Source organism: Pleuronectes platessa, chromosome 7 (assembly GCF_947347685.1).
Source record: "Pleuronectes platessa chromosome 7, fPlePla1.1, whole genome shotgun sequence".
Classification (NCBI taxonomy): Eukaryota; Metazoa; Chordata; class Actinopteri; order Pleuronectiformes; family Pleuronectidae; genus Pleuronectes; species Pleuronectes platessa.
In genome coordinates, this window is record NC_070632.1 from 19,011,069 (window position 1) to 19,023,799 (window position 12,731).

The 12,731-nt window shown below is 43.7% G+C and overlaps 1 protein-coding gene across 1 annotated transcript in view; it reads right to left on the reverse strand.

Annotated features, from left to right (window-relative positions):
- LOC128443942 (A disintegrin and metalloproteinase with thrombospondin motifs 20) overlaps window positions 1-12,731 on the reverse strand; it is an 88,076-nt gene that overhangs the window by 34,377 nt on the left and 40,968 nt on the right. Inside the window, exons 15-23 of the mRNA XM_053426177.1 lie at window positions 12,607-12,724; window positions 7,853-7,948; window positions 5,682-5,848; window positions 5,123-5,252; window positions 4,075-4,201; window positions 3,745-3,955; window positions 2,790-2,954; window positions 2,254-2,424; window positions 1,099-1,218 (exon numbers count right to left, since the gene is read on the reverse strand). Coding sequence (XP_053282152.1) covers window positions 1,099-1,218; window positions 2,254-2,424; window positions 2,790-2,954; window positions 3,745-3,955; window positions 4,075-4,201; window positions 5,123-5,252; window positions 5,682-5,848; window positions 7,853-7,948; window positions 12,607-12,724 — 1,305 coding nt within the window. The remainder of the gene's footprint in view (window positions 1-1,098; window positions 1,219-2,253; window positions 2,425-2,789; window positions 2,955-3,744; window positions 3,956-4,074; window positions 4,202-5,122; window positions 5,253-5,681; window positions 5,849-7,852; window positions 7,949-12,606; window positions 12,725-12,731) is intronic.

Genomic DNA, 12,731 nt, shown 5'->3' on the forward strand with positions numbered 1-12,731 from the left:
GTTGCATGGAGGTGATTGGTTACCCAGCTGAAGACCTGCAGTAGTTGGCTCTTATCAAGATGATGCAGTCAGTTTAAAGAGAGAAGATGGCTCCACGCAGCACGGGAGGCAAAACCTCTGTTTCGCCCAGTCTTGCTGTGCTGATGGTAACTAAATCTTTAGAGTCATTAGGGGTGGGCTTCCTCTTGAGTTAAACATGTGTTCTCTTGTTTATTATATCAGGGAGGGTAAGTTAAGGTCCGTTGCGTTTGTTATTTTTGGCCTAATGGCACAGCCAGCTCCGTCTTTCTCTTTTTCTATATTATATCGTACATAAACACAACAATCATCAGCTCAGAATCTGACTTCCGAGCTTTCCTGGACCTTGAGCAGCATGAGGCTCCTTCATGTTGTGTCTCAGCCACCCCTAAATAGGACATGACACTCAAAGCAAAGGTTTTCATAAACACAGTTATCAACGAGCCAGTGATCATACTGGAGTATTCATCAGTGCTCTGGGATTCCCTCAGCAGTTGGTCGAGATCAAACACAGAACTTAAAGAAGGGGGGGATATTGGACTTAAAGGCAATATATTCACATGTATTTTGAATCACAACTACAAATAAATACCAACATTGCTTTGTTGCTGCTGAGTGTGAAACCAGAATCCCTCAGTTCCTTGACTGATCACTGATCTGTAGCTGGTATGTACAGTTGAAGGATTCACAATAATAATCAGCAGTTCTTTATGGCATATTTTTAAGTTGGTCCTGTTTATTGTAAACTGCAGTTCACTTTAAACCAATGTTCTCCATATCTCAGAAACATATCCATCTCGATATATAAGAATAATTGGCCATTTCTAAAAAAAAACATTGATGAGGCACTTTATCAATGTTAACTCTTGACCTTAGATTATCCCCTCTTTATCTAAGGAAGTTTTATTTTGCCATTTTAAAGGAACTGCTTATGCTTTCATGAATGATGTCATTATTCCATGATTTCTAGGATTTCTTGTATTTTCCTTCTTTCCTTTTTTATTCATAGATTTACAGTCTTCTGATAGTGTCTATTTTAAGTTAGTAACTTTTGCCTTTTGTCCTTACTGTCTCACTTACCTGACTGTCTCTGGGCCTCGCTGCAGCGTTGCACTCTCTGTCATCCACTGTGTTGCCGTAGTTCCCCGACACACACCTCACCGCCCTCATCTGGTAGCCATGGCCACAGGTCACCGCACACTGAAAGGCAAAATCACACACACACACACAGACACAAAGAGAGAGGCCCAGTCAAGCGCAAGATATCTCAAACTCTATCTAAGTATGTCAAGGTTGATATCTTAGACGGGGCCTCTGTCAAGGTCCAGCTCAGCAGAGCCTGAGTAAGACGCCGACATGCACACACACACATGCACGCACAAATACATTCACACACACACCCATACTCTCAACTCGACCCTTAACCTAGTTCCTAACTCACATATGAGTTGATCCGAGCACGTTTAGTTACAACACGAGAGCATAGGAAGCGCCACAGGATAGGTTTATTTGAGCAGCAAATTATAATTACACAGGCATTAACCAGCCGATTCATCCCAGCTCTGTAAATATTACTATCTGACTTCATACAAACACGTGTGGGAGGGCATTAGATCTACGTGTGTAAAGTATGAACAGCCCGGGACACCTTTACTTACAAGGTTCATTCAAGTTCGTGCTTTATCTTAACAGTGCTTCATCTATAAACAGCTGAAAACCTATGTGCTGTAGAATGAATGCGAGGGTGTGTTGCTGTGTGTGTGTGTGTGTGTGTGTTGCTGTGTGTGTGTGTGTGTGTGTGTGTGTGTGTGTGTGGGGTGTGTGTGTGTGTGTGTGTGTGTGTGTGTGTGTGTGCGCACACTGTGGATCAGGTTTAGTCTGACAGGATATGAGGGCAAAGTGAAAGCACCGTGGAGGAAATGGCAGCTGGAGTCAGGGCACACTCCTCTGTAACTCGCTGCTGTATCAGGTTCCACGCTCAGACACACACTTGAAATATACGCTGTCTCTCCTACACACCGCATTCTCTCTTGGTGACCACACACACTCACACACTCACACACACACCCACACACACTCAATGTAAAAGATCCGAGTCAAACAGTCCAAGACAGCCAGCCACACATGAAACCCATTTCCTTGGTCAAACACAGCACCAAGTCACCTTGCGTCTATGTCTTATCTGTGTGTTTGTGCAAGTGTGTGTGTGTGTGTGTGCGTGTCTGCAGGACTCACCGCTCCCCAGACGCCGACCTGCCAGGACGCACACTCGGGCAGCTCGCAGCTCCCCACAGCTTGCGGTTTGGTGGACGGGTCACAGAAGTGCTCGCTCAGCTTCTCGTCCCCGGCGCCTGTGGTGCAGGACACTTGCCTGTGTCTCATCCCTTTCCCACAGGTCACCAGGCACTGGGAGAGGGATGAGGGTGTGGGGGTAACGGTGGGAGAAGGAGAGAGAAAAATCAATTATAGCTGCGAAAGTAAAAAATGGCTTCCACGCTCATATTTAAAACCAGAAACCCCAATCTTACAACAAGAGCTAACGGGAGCTAACAAGAGCTATCCATGTAAACATATGTAGTATACACTTGTCACTATGTATGTAATACTGTAGTTGTGTTTCTGATGTGTTTTTTGTCTTGTCTCTCTTTTTCTCACTTCATGCATGCAACGTTGCTGAGCTGACCTGTCCTCTTGTCCAACATTTGGACCATTGACCTTGAGTTAACATTTTATTCTCTATTCTCATGATATGATATAGTGACCAGGCCCACCTCGCTCCACTCGCTGATGGTCCACTTCGGACAGGGCTGCTCGCTGCACGTCTCAGTTACCACCCTCTGGTATTCATTGCACTCGCGGTCTATCAGCCGTCTGCCCAGGTTGTTCATGCAGTAAGACTCTCTGCTCCGGCTCCCACGTCCACATGTCTTGGAGCACTGTACAAAAGAATTAATCAGCCATTCTTTGCCCATGCAGTCATGTGTTTTCATCTATTTCTTATAGAACCCTAGAAATTTATATTTATAGACATCAAAGCCATGTTTGACTACATTGAGTACTCCAAATGATGTTTCGTCAGCAAGGGATACAGTTACTTCTCATGTTTTGCTTAATTTGTTTTGCACAAGATAAAAAACAAATAGCTCAACAGGCCAACCTTTACCATTCCACATAAGGTATTAACACAAAGCATTTATTAAATACATAGATATATAGGTACTTCTTATGTGGTAGTGATTTGCCTTGTGGATGATGGGTTATCTTTGCTCTGCATCAAAAGTATCTCTCTAAAAATATGCTTAAGTGCGATATATTTCAATCCAACAAGGAAATTCTAGTCGTGTGAATTGTGGGACCGTTAAAAACAAGTTGTTTTCTAATAAATTTCAGTCAGCAGTGCTGGCTTTTTGTATATATACATGTTTCACCTGTGCACAAATGTATCAAAACATGGAAACAAATCATCAAACAAATGAATGAAAAACTGGAAATGACTTCTATCTTGTGAGATGGCAATAGGATAATTAATATAGTTTCTTCATATGACCACTGTGCTCTGTCTTTATCTCTTTAAACATGATATAATAATGTGAATGAATTTCTAATGCAAATCAGAAATAATGGTTGCATAAAGTTCCATAACTCAAGCCCAGAGTCTCATATTTGCATCTTTCTCGTGTTTCCTTTCAAATGGTCCTTTTGGTGTGAATCCTCCATTGACTGTACCTGTGACCAGGCGCTGTACTGCCAGTTCTTCAGCTGACAGTCCCCATGGCAGGTCTCTCGGGTCTGAGGTTTTGCAGCAGCTCCACACATGCTGGCCTCCATCCTCTCACTCTGTCTCTTCATCAGGCTGTACTTCATGCACTGGACATCCAGGCTGCGGTAGCCTGGACCACATTTAGCAGAACACTCGCTCTTTCCAGCAAGATGCCAACTGTGAGAGGGGAGATGCAGGACAAATGTTTAGCTGATTGCGCTGTGCAGGAATTGATACTGTGTGTGTGTGTGTGCGTGTGTGTGTGTGTGTGTGTGTATGTGTGGAGTAATGCGCACCTGACTTCACAGTCAGTGTTGCAGGGCTCAGCAGCAGCAACAGGACGAGGTAAATCCTCACAGCGTTGGTCTGATACCTCAAGGTGATCGCTCTTACGCACACACACTGACTTTCTCCTCCGTTCACCTACAGAAACACACACACACACACACACACACACACACACACACACACACACACACACACACACACACACACACACACACACACACACACACACACACACACACACACACACACACACACACACACACACACACAGAAGAAGAAGAAAAGTTTCACATCAGAAAACATCTGGCAGACAGTCCACTTGCCAAAATATCACATTTCTCCACCTCCAACTACACCGTGCAGCTCTCTGACATTTTGGTCTCGGACCCCACAGACTCATCTCTTTACTGGATCCCACTGTGCCCCACTGGGAGTCGGACTAGCTCACTTCTAAAAGAGACATTTAAAGGGCTTAGTCGGGTTAAGGGCCAGGCCAAGGGGAAGGAGTCGGTGAGGTCACACTGGGGTTGCCAGGAGAGGGATTTATGGAAAAGGAGGGGGACGGGTAAGTGATTAAGGTTTTAAATCCAGAGGTGTGTGTAAGCGATGCAAGAGAAATGCTGATTCTAATGTGCACTGACACTTAAATCTGTGCCCTTGAAATAAGATTCCCTTGTAATGAGAGCTGTGAGACGCATCACGGCTCCTATAAACTTCACACTTTTTACAGATTTTCAGTGGTGAATTTTTATGCTTTCTATTAAGAGTCATGTGGAAGTTGGCTCTCAGCTAGGCCACCTGATTCGACAGCAATGAACTTTTTCTTCTCAAAGTCCAATATTATAATATGTGAAAAAACAATGACCCCCCAAATAACTTTTTGCAAGTATCACACCCGCACAAGACAAACTCTTCTACCGCCAAGGGGAAAGGAGTCTATTGCCTTATTATAGCGGGTTTACCTGCTAGACCCCTACATTTTTGTTTGAAACAAGTAGAAGACAGATCATCATATTCTTCCGAAGTGGAGAATTTGAAGCCGCACTGAGACCTTACCCTGACAGATGCGGTTGCATTCAAGCCAGGAGCCCGAGGGGTCCCACACAAACTGCTCCCTGTGCTCCTCGATTGGTATGTTGAAGGAGTAACGGACATCTGGGTTATAAAGGTTTCCCACACACAAGACCTGTGGAGAAAAAAATGGTAAGCAAGGTAAAGTCAAAAGTCCACACGGAGATACCGGCCTATTAGACAGACATCTGGCTCAGTATGTCAGGAGTTCGGAAGGAAACATAAAGACGATTTGTCGCAGATTGCAGAATTTGACTGCACAACAGCTGTTAGCAAGGACAACAGGGTCAGCACTGCTTGTTCTTGAGGGCCATGTGATTGGAGCCTGACAAATGAGCAAAGGTTACGTCCTGACTGTCATTGTTTCCAAACATCTCAGTTTCTGCTCATTCAGACAAAAAACTCAAATCTGTTGATGCATTTTCGATTTGAAAATGTAGGATGGATAAAGCCTAATACACAGAACATGGAAAGGAGGAATAAAATTGATAAAATAAACTTAAAATGAAGAATTGAAAGACCATGAGAAGCGTCCTCTTCCTACCTGTAGAATAAGCTCCTCCTCGATGCGCTCGGTGCAGTTGATGCGCTCCACTTTTGTGTCCGAGCCACTGTACTCTATGACGATTCCCTTGAAGGCGATTTCCCTTTTGAACATGGCCACCACAAAGTTCCCGTTCAGGAGGGCGTTGGACTGGCTATCGGCTAATGCTGCAATAAGAAAATGGATTGGATGAGAACAACCACAAAAAAAACTCAACAGCACAAAACTCCAAATATGAAAGAATTAGCGCAAGTGAAGGAATGTTTGCTTCCTGGAATGGTTCCTGTCTCCTGTGGAATTGAGGTTTTTGGGAATGTTTAGGCAATGTGGCAGTCATCAGTTCAGGCTGTATGTTAAAGTAAACAGTCTTTGACTGGCCCGTCTTGTTGTTCTGGAAAAACCATTGTTGCAGGGGAGGTATGCTGAAACACTGCCGGCTCTAAATTGCAGTTATTTGGGGTTACACTGCGTGATTCTTTTTAATGACTGGCACTGCAATGCAAACAAAGGATCTCCACTCACTGCTAATACAAACAAGCATAAACATACAAACACAAACAACACACAGATTCAAATGAATAAACACTCACACATAAACACAAAAGAAAAACACCCACCGCCTGTTTTTTCACCTCAGATGATGTACTTCTAGGAAACAAGCACTTCGCTAAAATCTGAGAGAGCACTCTGACACTATGCATCTGATGAAGACTCTCGATGCAACTTTGTTTACAGTTAAGTGTGCACATAGTCCGATGCCAGACGTCATCTTTAGCAACAGGCCCTGTGGCGTTTGACAATCATCTACAGACTCTGGCTGTCATCAGTGATGCTTTCCAGCAACAAAAAGAAACAAAATAATCCCAAAGATAAATGTGCGGACACACAGCCACACACACATTTCAATATATCTATAAACATATTTAAGTATCTGCCCTAATCCTCAGAGATGCTTCTGCTGAAGCTGTTTTTTTCCCCCAGAAAAATGTACAGCTAAATGTTGGAACAGCAAAGACAATAACGTGGTAGAACAACACAACCTGAAGTTCGTTCACACGCTCTGAACACTGAATGACTGCTCACTCTATGAACCACTCTAGCTCCATTAGTAAATTGCCCAATCATTTTCTACATTGACATTTCAGAAAAATCCTTATAATAATAGTTTTAATTCCAGAACCAGGTCGACCAGCTACGAAATTAATTGTGACCATAACAAATTTGAATCAGAGTGTTTCCTTGTGTTTAAATATTTATATTATTAAGTACTGGTCATTGCCACTGAGATCTTTTCTGTCCTAAATTTTGGCTCAATGACTTCAGAGTAATTTCAACCCATTGGACCGTTTTTGACAAAATTGGCGGGACAGGGCAAATATCAACCGTGTTTAATATAGTCGGCACTCGCTCACAGCAGGGTCGCACTCGGTGACGGGGGGGTTGACCCTCTAACAGCAGTGTGTCGACGAACCTTTGCCAGATGTGTTTTCAGACTATTTGACTTAAAACATCTTGAACCTCACTTGAACCAACATTACAACACAGGCAAACTCCCTTTTCGTGTTTCTCTCAGTCTGTCTCTCACATGCAAGCACACACACACGCACACACACATGCACACACACACGCACACACACGCACAAACCCACACACGCACACACACACACACACACGCACACACACTAAGCCTGGTGGGTCCATCTAACCCTATACCCCTATATCTACTTTCATGCAGCCTGGGCTCCACATGCCTCTAATTAGCACCTATTGCTGCCTCATTTATCTTTCTCAGGGGTTGACACTCCATTTGCTTTCCCAACCAACCTTCTCCGCCATGACCAGATGGACCAACGCCCCTACACATTTCCTCCATAACACGCTCAGTACAAATGACAGTTTCTTTTCCTCTAAGAAAATGGTTTGACAACCGTTTGTCCCATGTCTCCTTGCCCTCCATTTATAAATCCTTAAAAGCCTGCCTCAGCAGCTCGGGGTCAGCCAGTCTGGGTGGTTTATAGTCGTGTTAAGGGAATAATGGCATTGACCTGCCAGATGAGAACTGAAGGGGTGTTATATATATAGGTCTTATTGGCCTGGACTGCTTCCATTTTGCATTGATTCTTTCGAGGAAACCTACAAGGTTAAACTCACAAACACACAGACACACTCACCGAGGTAGTTGTCGTCTTCTGGCTTTCCAGAGTAGCTGACCTGCTTGATGTCAATGTTGGTGGCTCCGGCCGGGATCCGCACCACTGTGTTGTAACCTGAAGACGGAGAAAAGACATTGGGACTTGGAGAGTTAACACAACTTTAAAGAAGTCTCCTATGGGAGCAAAGTCATCACAACAACAGCGGTGAAAAGTCCCACCTTGAATTTCATAATAGCTTCACTATGCTAAACCGAAACCCCCAGTCAGGGAAGTCCGGTTCCAGCCGCTGGGGATTTAAATGTCTTACTTGGAAAAATACCCCCAAAAAAAGGTGTAGTCCTCTCAAATAACCTGCAGGAGACCTTGTTTTAGTCTCAGAGGCCCGACCGTGAAATGATATGTAATTATTCCCTGGACCTTTACCTTTGGCCTGTAATTACCACACCGAGCCTGTTGTCCCATGATAAACTAACACAGAAAATTAGTGAACACGAGAGACTGAGCATGTGCGTCAAGAGGTGACAACAAACATGTAGATATGAAGACTGAAATAGGCTAGATGCAAATGGGACAGTTAGAGGAGAGGAGACAAATGGAAATAAGACTCTGTGTCTCAATTATGAGAATGACTGTGTATAGAAACATATTCATTTTGACGGATGTATATCAAAAGCAGAAAGTGTCAAAGACTAGATTCGTCCTCTTTTTTCCTTCATACGATCATCCAGTTATTTTTTATTGTGGATGCTTGTGTAAAAGCAGCTGTTTTTGTTTTGTTTCATTAAGTAAGAATAAGGGTTTACAAATTACCAATTTCAAACCTCACCACTTGTGTGAGCAGTTGCTTCAGTTTATAGTGAACCCAGTATGAAATAGAATGGCACTCAGTAGGGCACATACCTCCACCCAGGCCGAGCAGTCCCCTTAAATTCAATCAAGATGCTCACTAAAAAACGTTCCCTATTTATGATTTTCATTGATTTTCATCAAAAAATCCAGGAAATCAGGGAAAACTTGATATTTTTCATAACAAGATTTTAAACGAAAAGAGGAATACACCACTTATCCAGATTAACACCTAAATTTAGGCTGAAAGTTCTTTGTTTAATGATGAATCTTAGTTTTTCTGTAATCTTGCTCACTAACAAGCAAGCACCAACAAAAGAGGTAAATGTAGCCTTTAGCGTTTGAAACCCAGAGAGAGAAGAAGAGAGACAACAGCGTAGTGGGAACATGCAGCGAACAGCATTAACATTCAAAGCAGTTACTGGGTTTAATGTAACGGCTAAACGGTGGATTCTTGTTTATAGCAACACTTTGAGAATTATGAGGGGGAAGCGTTTATCCACACTGAACTCATGATGCGCAGCTGTTTGGTGCAATAACAATTTTATGTCTCTGGTCACTAGGTAGGTCTAGTAAAATCACTGCAGGTTCACAGTGATTGCCGTGGGTGTAATTATGACTAACAATAACTGTTTCTGTCCCATTCAGACAGACACAGTGATTCATTTCTTTCATCATCAGCTTGAGGATTTTTGAACCAACAAACATTTGGCGAGGCGTCCGACTCACCCCCCCACGACTTGTTCAAAATGAAAGAAAAACAGAAAGTAATGAAAGGAAGGAAGCGTTTGAGCTGGTGTGACATGATGATTAACCTGACACCTTGAGCCACTCGGGGGCAGCACTTGGTTTACATATCTTCCTGTCATCTGCCATGACGTTTTTTTTTCCCCCCACACTCACTCACACACACACACACACACACACACACACACACTGGGATGTCAGGCCAACCATGACTGAAAAATAGCACGGGAAGCTACTTTTCGTTCATAAACATCACTATGAAACAAAAGCACTTTACATATTCCCTCACAAGCGTTTGCAGAGTTTCCCTCGAAGCTCCCTTGATGTTGCTTTTTTGAGTGTCATGTCTAATTCCCTGCCAAGCCAATCGGGACAGGATAAGCTCTTAAAAATACAGGGGAGCACAAACTTTAGAAACCGCCAACACAGTCGCCCTCTGAGGACACACGGCATCCACAAGCCACCGGGGGCCTCCGAGATCCCCCCCGGCTTAGCTACTGACCATACACACAATCCTCCGCCACCACAGAGGGACCCAGAAATGAACAGTAAACACACAGCGGCGGGGGAAAGAAAACACAGACCGTCCTACACTGGGGAATGCTGGGGTTAACCTCAAACATGCCTCCCCCTGCCACTAGCAAGGAAGAAGATGATGTAGTATTAATAGCCTGAAGAAGAAAATTAGAGGGCGTCACAAGCTCGGCCTGCTGGAATCTGCGAGAGGGTACGGGCTGAGTGGACGGCCAACATTAGCTTGCTGTGGCCTTAGAGCGATGGTTAATCCCATTCTAAGACCGAATGCATTTAACCTTTAAATCTGGTGTTTGCCAGTTTATTTAGTAATTGTTTTAATTTTAAGTGAAGAAACAAGATAATGGGGGAAACATAAACCTGCATCAGGGCCACTCGTAAATCTCCAGTAAAGTGTTTAGGTATTCACTGGGTCTTGTGCAGCTGTCAGGAGACATGAACTGCCTGTGTTAATACAGAGTTGCAGACTTGGAAACAAGTGACAATTCAGACTTAAAGGGAGGGGTGGTAACTTGTTTTGAAATGTATTTATTTACATGATTGTGTGTGTGTGTGTGTGTGTGTGTGTGTGTGTGTGTGTGTGTCTGCCCGTCTCTGTCGCTCACAACAACTACATGTATTTAGTTAGTAATTGATGATGTCAGATCATAAATTCGGATCGTTCCGGTCACTTTAACCCTGATGTCCTGGCTTTGTGCCTCTCACGTTGTGTGTAGCAGATGAACTCAGTGCACACATGTTAAAATACGTGCCTCCTAAACGTCAGAACTGGTCAGGTCCTAATAACTTCTGATTAGTGTTGGTGTTTATTGTTAAAGTGTAAGAGAGCGAAGGGAAGACACGCAGACAGGGATCTGACACGGTGACAGACGCCCAGACCTTTAATGTGAGTCTGTTAGTCATTATGCAGCGGAGTGATTTCGCTTTAAAAAAGTCAAGTAGCGGAAAACATGAATCAATATGTTCCGTCTCTACATCGATGCAGAGTCGTCCTCGACTGCCATCAATAAATAAAGTTGCCTGTAAAAACAAAAAGACAAAAGAAAGAAAGCAGCTGTCTGTGGCCCCTGCCAGACTGTGATAAAAACGACAAATCAAATGATTCGCTGGAATACTCACTAACCGACCTGCCTGCCTTCATCTTTTATCAGTTGTGAATCAGTCAGTGCACGTTCATGTTTTTTGGGGGCGTGGCTTTGAAGAGAGGGACAATGTTTTCAAGTGTAGACTTCTCTTGCGAGTTTTCCCAGGATTATCAACCCTGGCTTTAAGTTAGAACATGAGACTTGCTTTATGCTGAAATGACATTACTGAACAACTTTTATCAGTTCAGTCACTTGGCTGACATGGTGACGGTCAGCAACTGCATTATGCTGTTTTTAATACAGGGTATATAAATTCCTCCGATAGAGCCCAGTGTTTTTGTTTACAGCACATTGACATACACCCTTATTGCCAAAAGTTAATGATTTTAAGACATCTTCATAAGGTATTTCAGATGCTGTGGTTGCTTCCCGCTATATGAGGAAAATATACAGTTGTGTACATTTTCTTTTTCAATGCACCAGATTAGAACTCACGTGACAATGTACCATCCAAAGACTTATATACAGATAGATATAAAGCAAAACTTTTTAGCTCTTGTGAATTCAAATGCCTTCTCATTTGAATGGTCAACATTTAGAGACTTGGAAGACATCTTGGCTTGTCTTTGTAGTCCCCAAAGGATAATAAGAACCCTATGGTTTTATCTCAGAGTTCAGTTTGTCTGGTCTGTTGAAGAACAGAAAGAAAGGTTGCGATAAATGCAAATATTAACACAAAGGAAAAAAAGGAAATGAGACAAGGAGAGAGACTAACAAATAGGGAAACAACAAACAGAAAAGGACAAAGAGGTGAAAGACAGAAAGACGCCCACGGAGCAGAGGGATATCCTGCCTGGGCTGCACTCCCACTCATGTTCTCTTTCTTCAGGTTAAGCCAGAAAGTTCAGTGTCTGGTTCAGTTCAATACACTCCTCAAACCCCATTCCCCCCCCCCCCCCCCCCAAACGGCCAACAGACGTGAGAAAGAAAGCAGATGGATATAGACGAGAAAGCTCAGCGCCAAACTAATGTGAAGTTAACATGAATGAAGCCTCACCCAGGGCTTTTATGCTAATGTTTCTGCTGTTTCTGCCCGCACTTATAAAAAAAAAGGGGGGGGGGGGCGGATGCAATCAGCAGTTGGCTGCAGTGCAAGAAGCTCGGTACTAGCAGGACAGTTCAAAGGGCTGATGTCAGGTTCGTGTTTGCTCGACCTGAAAGAGTGAGATCGCTGTATTAATCAGTTTCCAAGGCTTCAGAGAAGATCGGTGCTCGGAGTTTTTTTTAAAATTTGGCCGAGACACGTACCAATGCTGAAATACGTTTAAACATAACCAGACATGACATCAGTGCCTAATGTGAGTAAACGGCACGTCAGCGCTGCAGCCGCGTGGAACTGAAGTCTCGCCCGGCTCGTCTATGTTTACTGTGGATCACATAAATCATAGCTCATCTGCAGGAGCAGCTGACGTACAGTTTGTTAAATAGCAACACCTTTTTTTGTGAACCTTCAGCTATTAGGTGCACTGTACATGTAATGTGAGCATCGGGGGGGCTTACCATACTGTGCATCGTTGAAGGTCCCTGCCAGGGTTTTACACGATGAGTTGTCCCCGCCGCACACTCCACACTTGTCATTCCTGGCCTTGGAGTTGAGGACGTGGTCGCAGCCCGCTTGCTAAAGA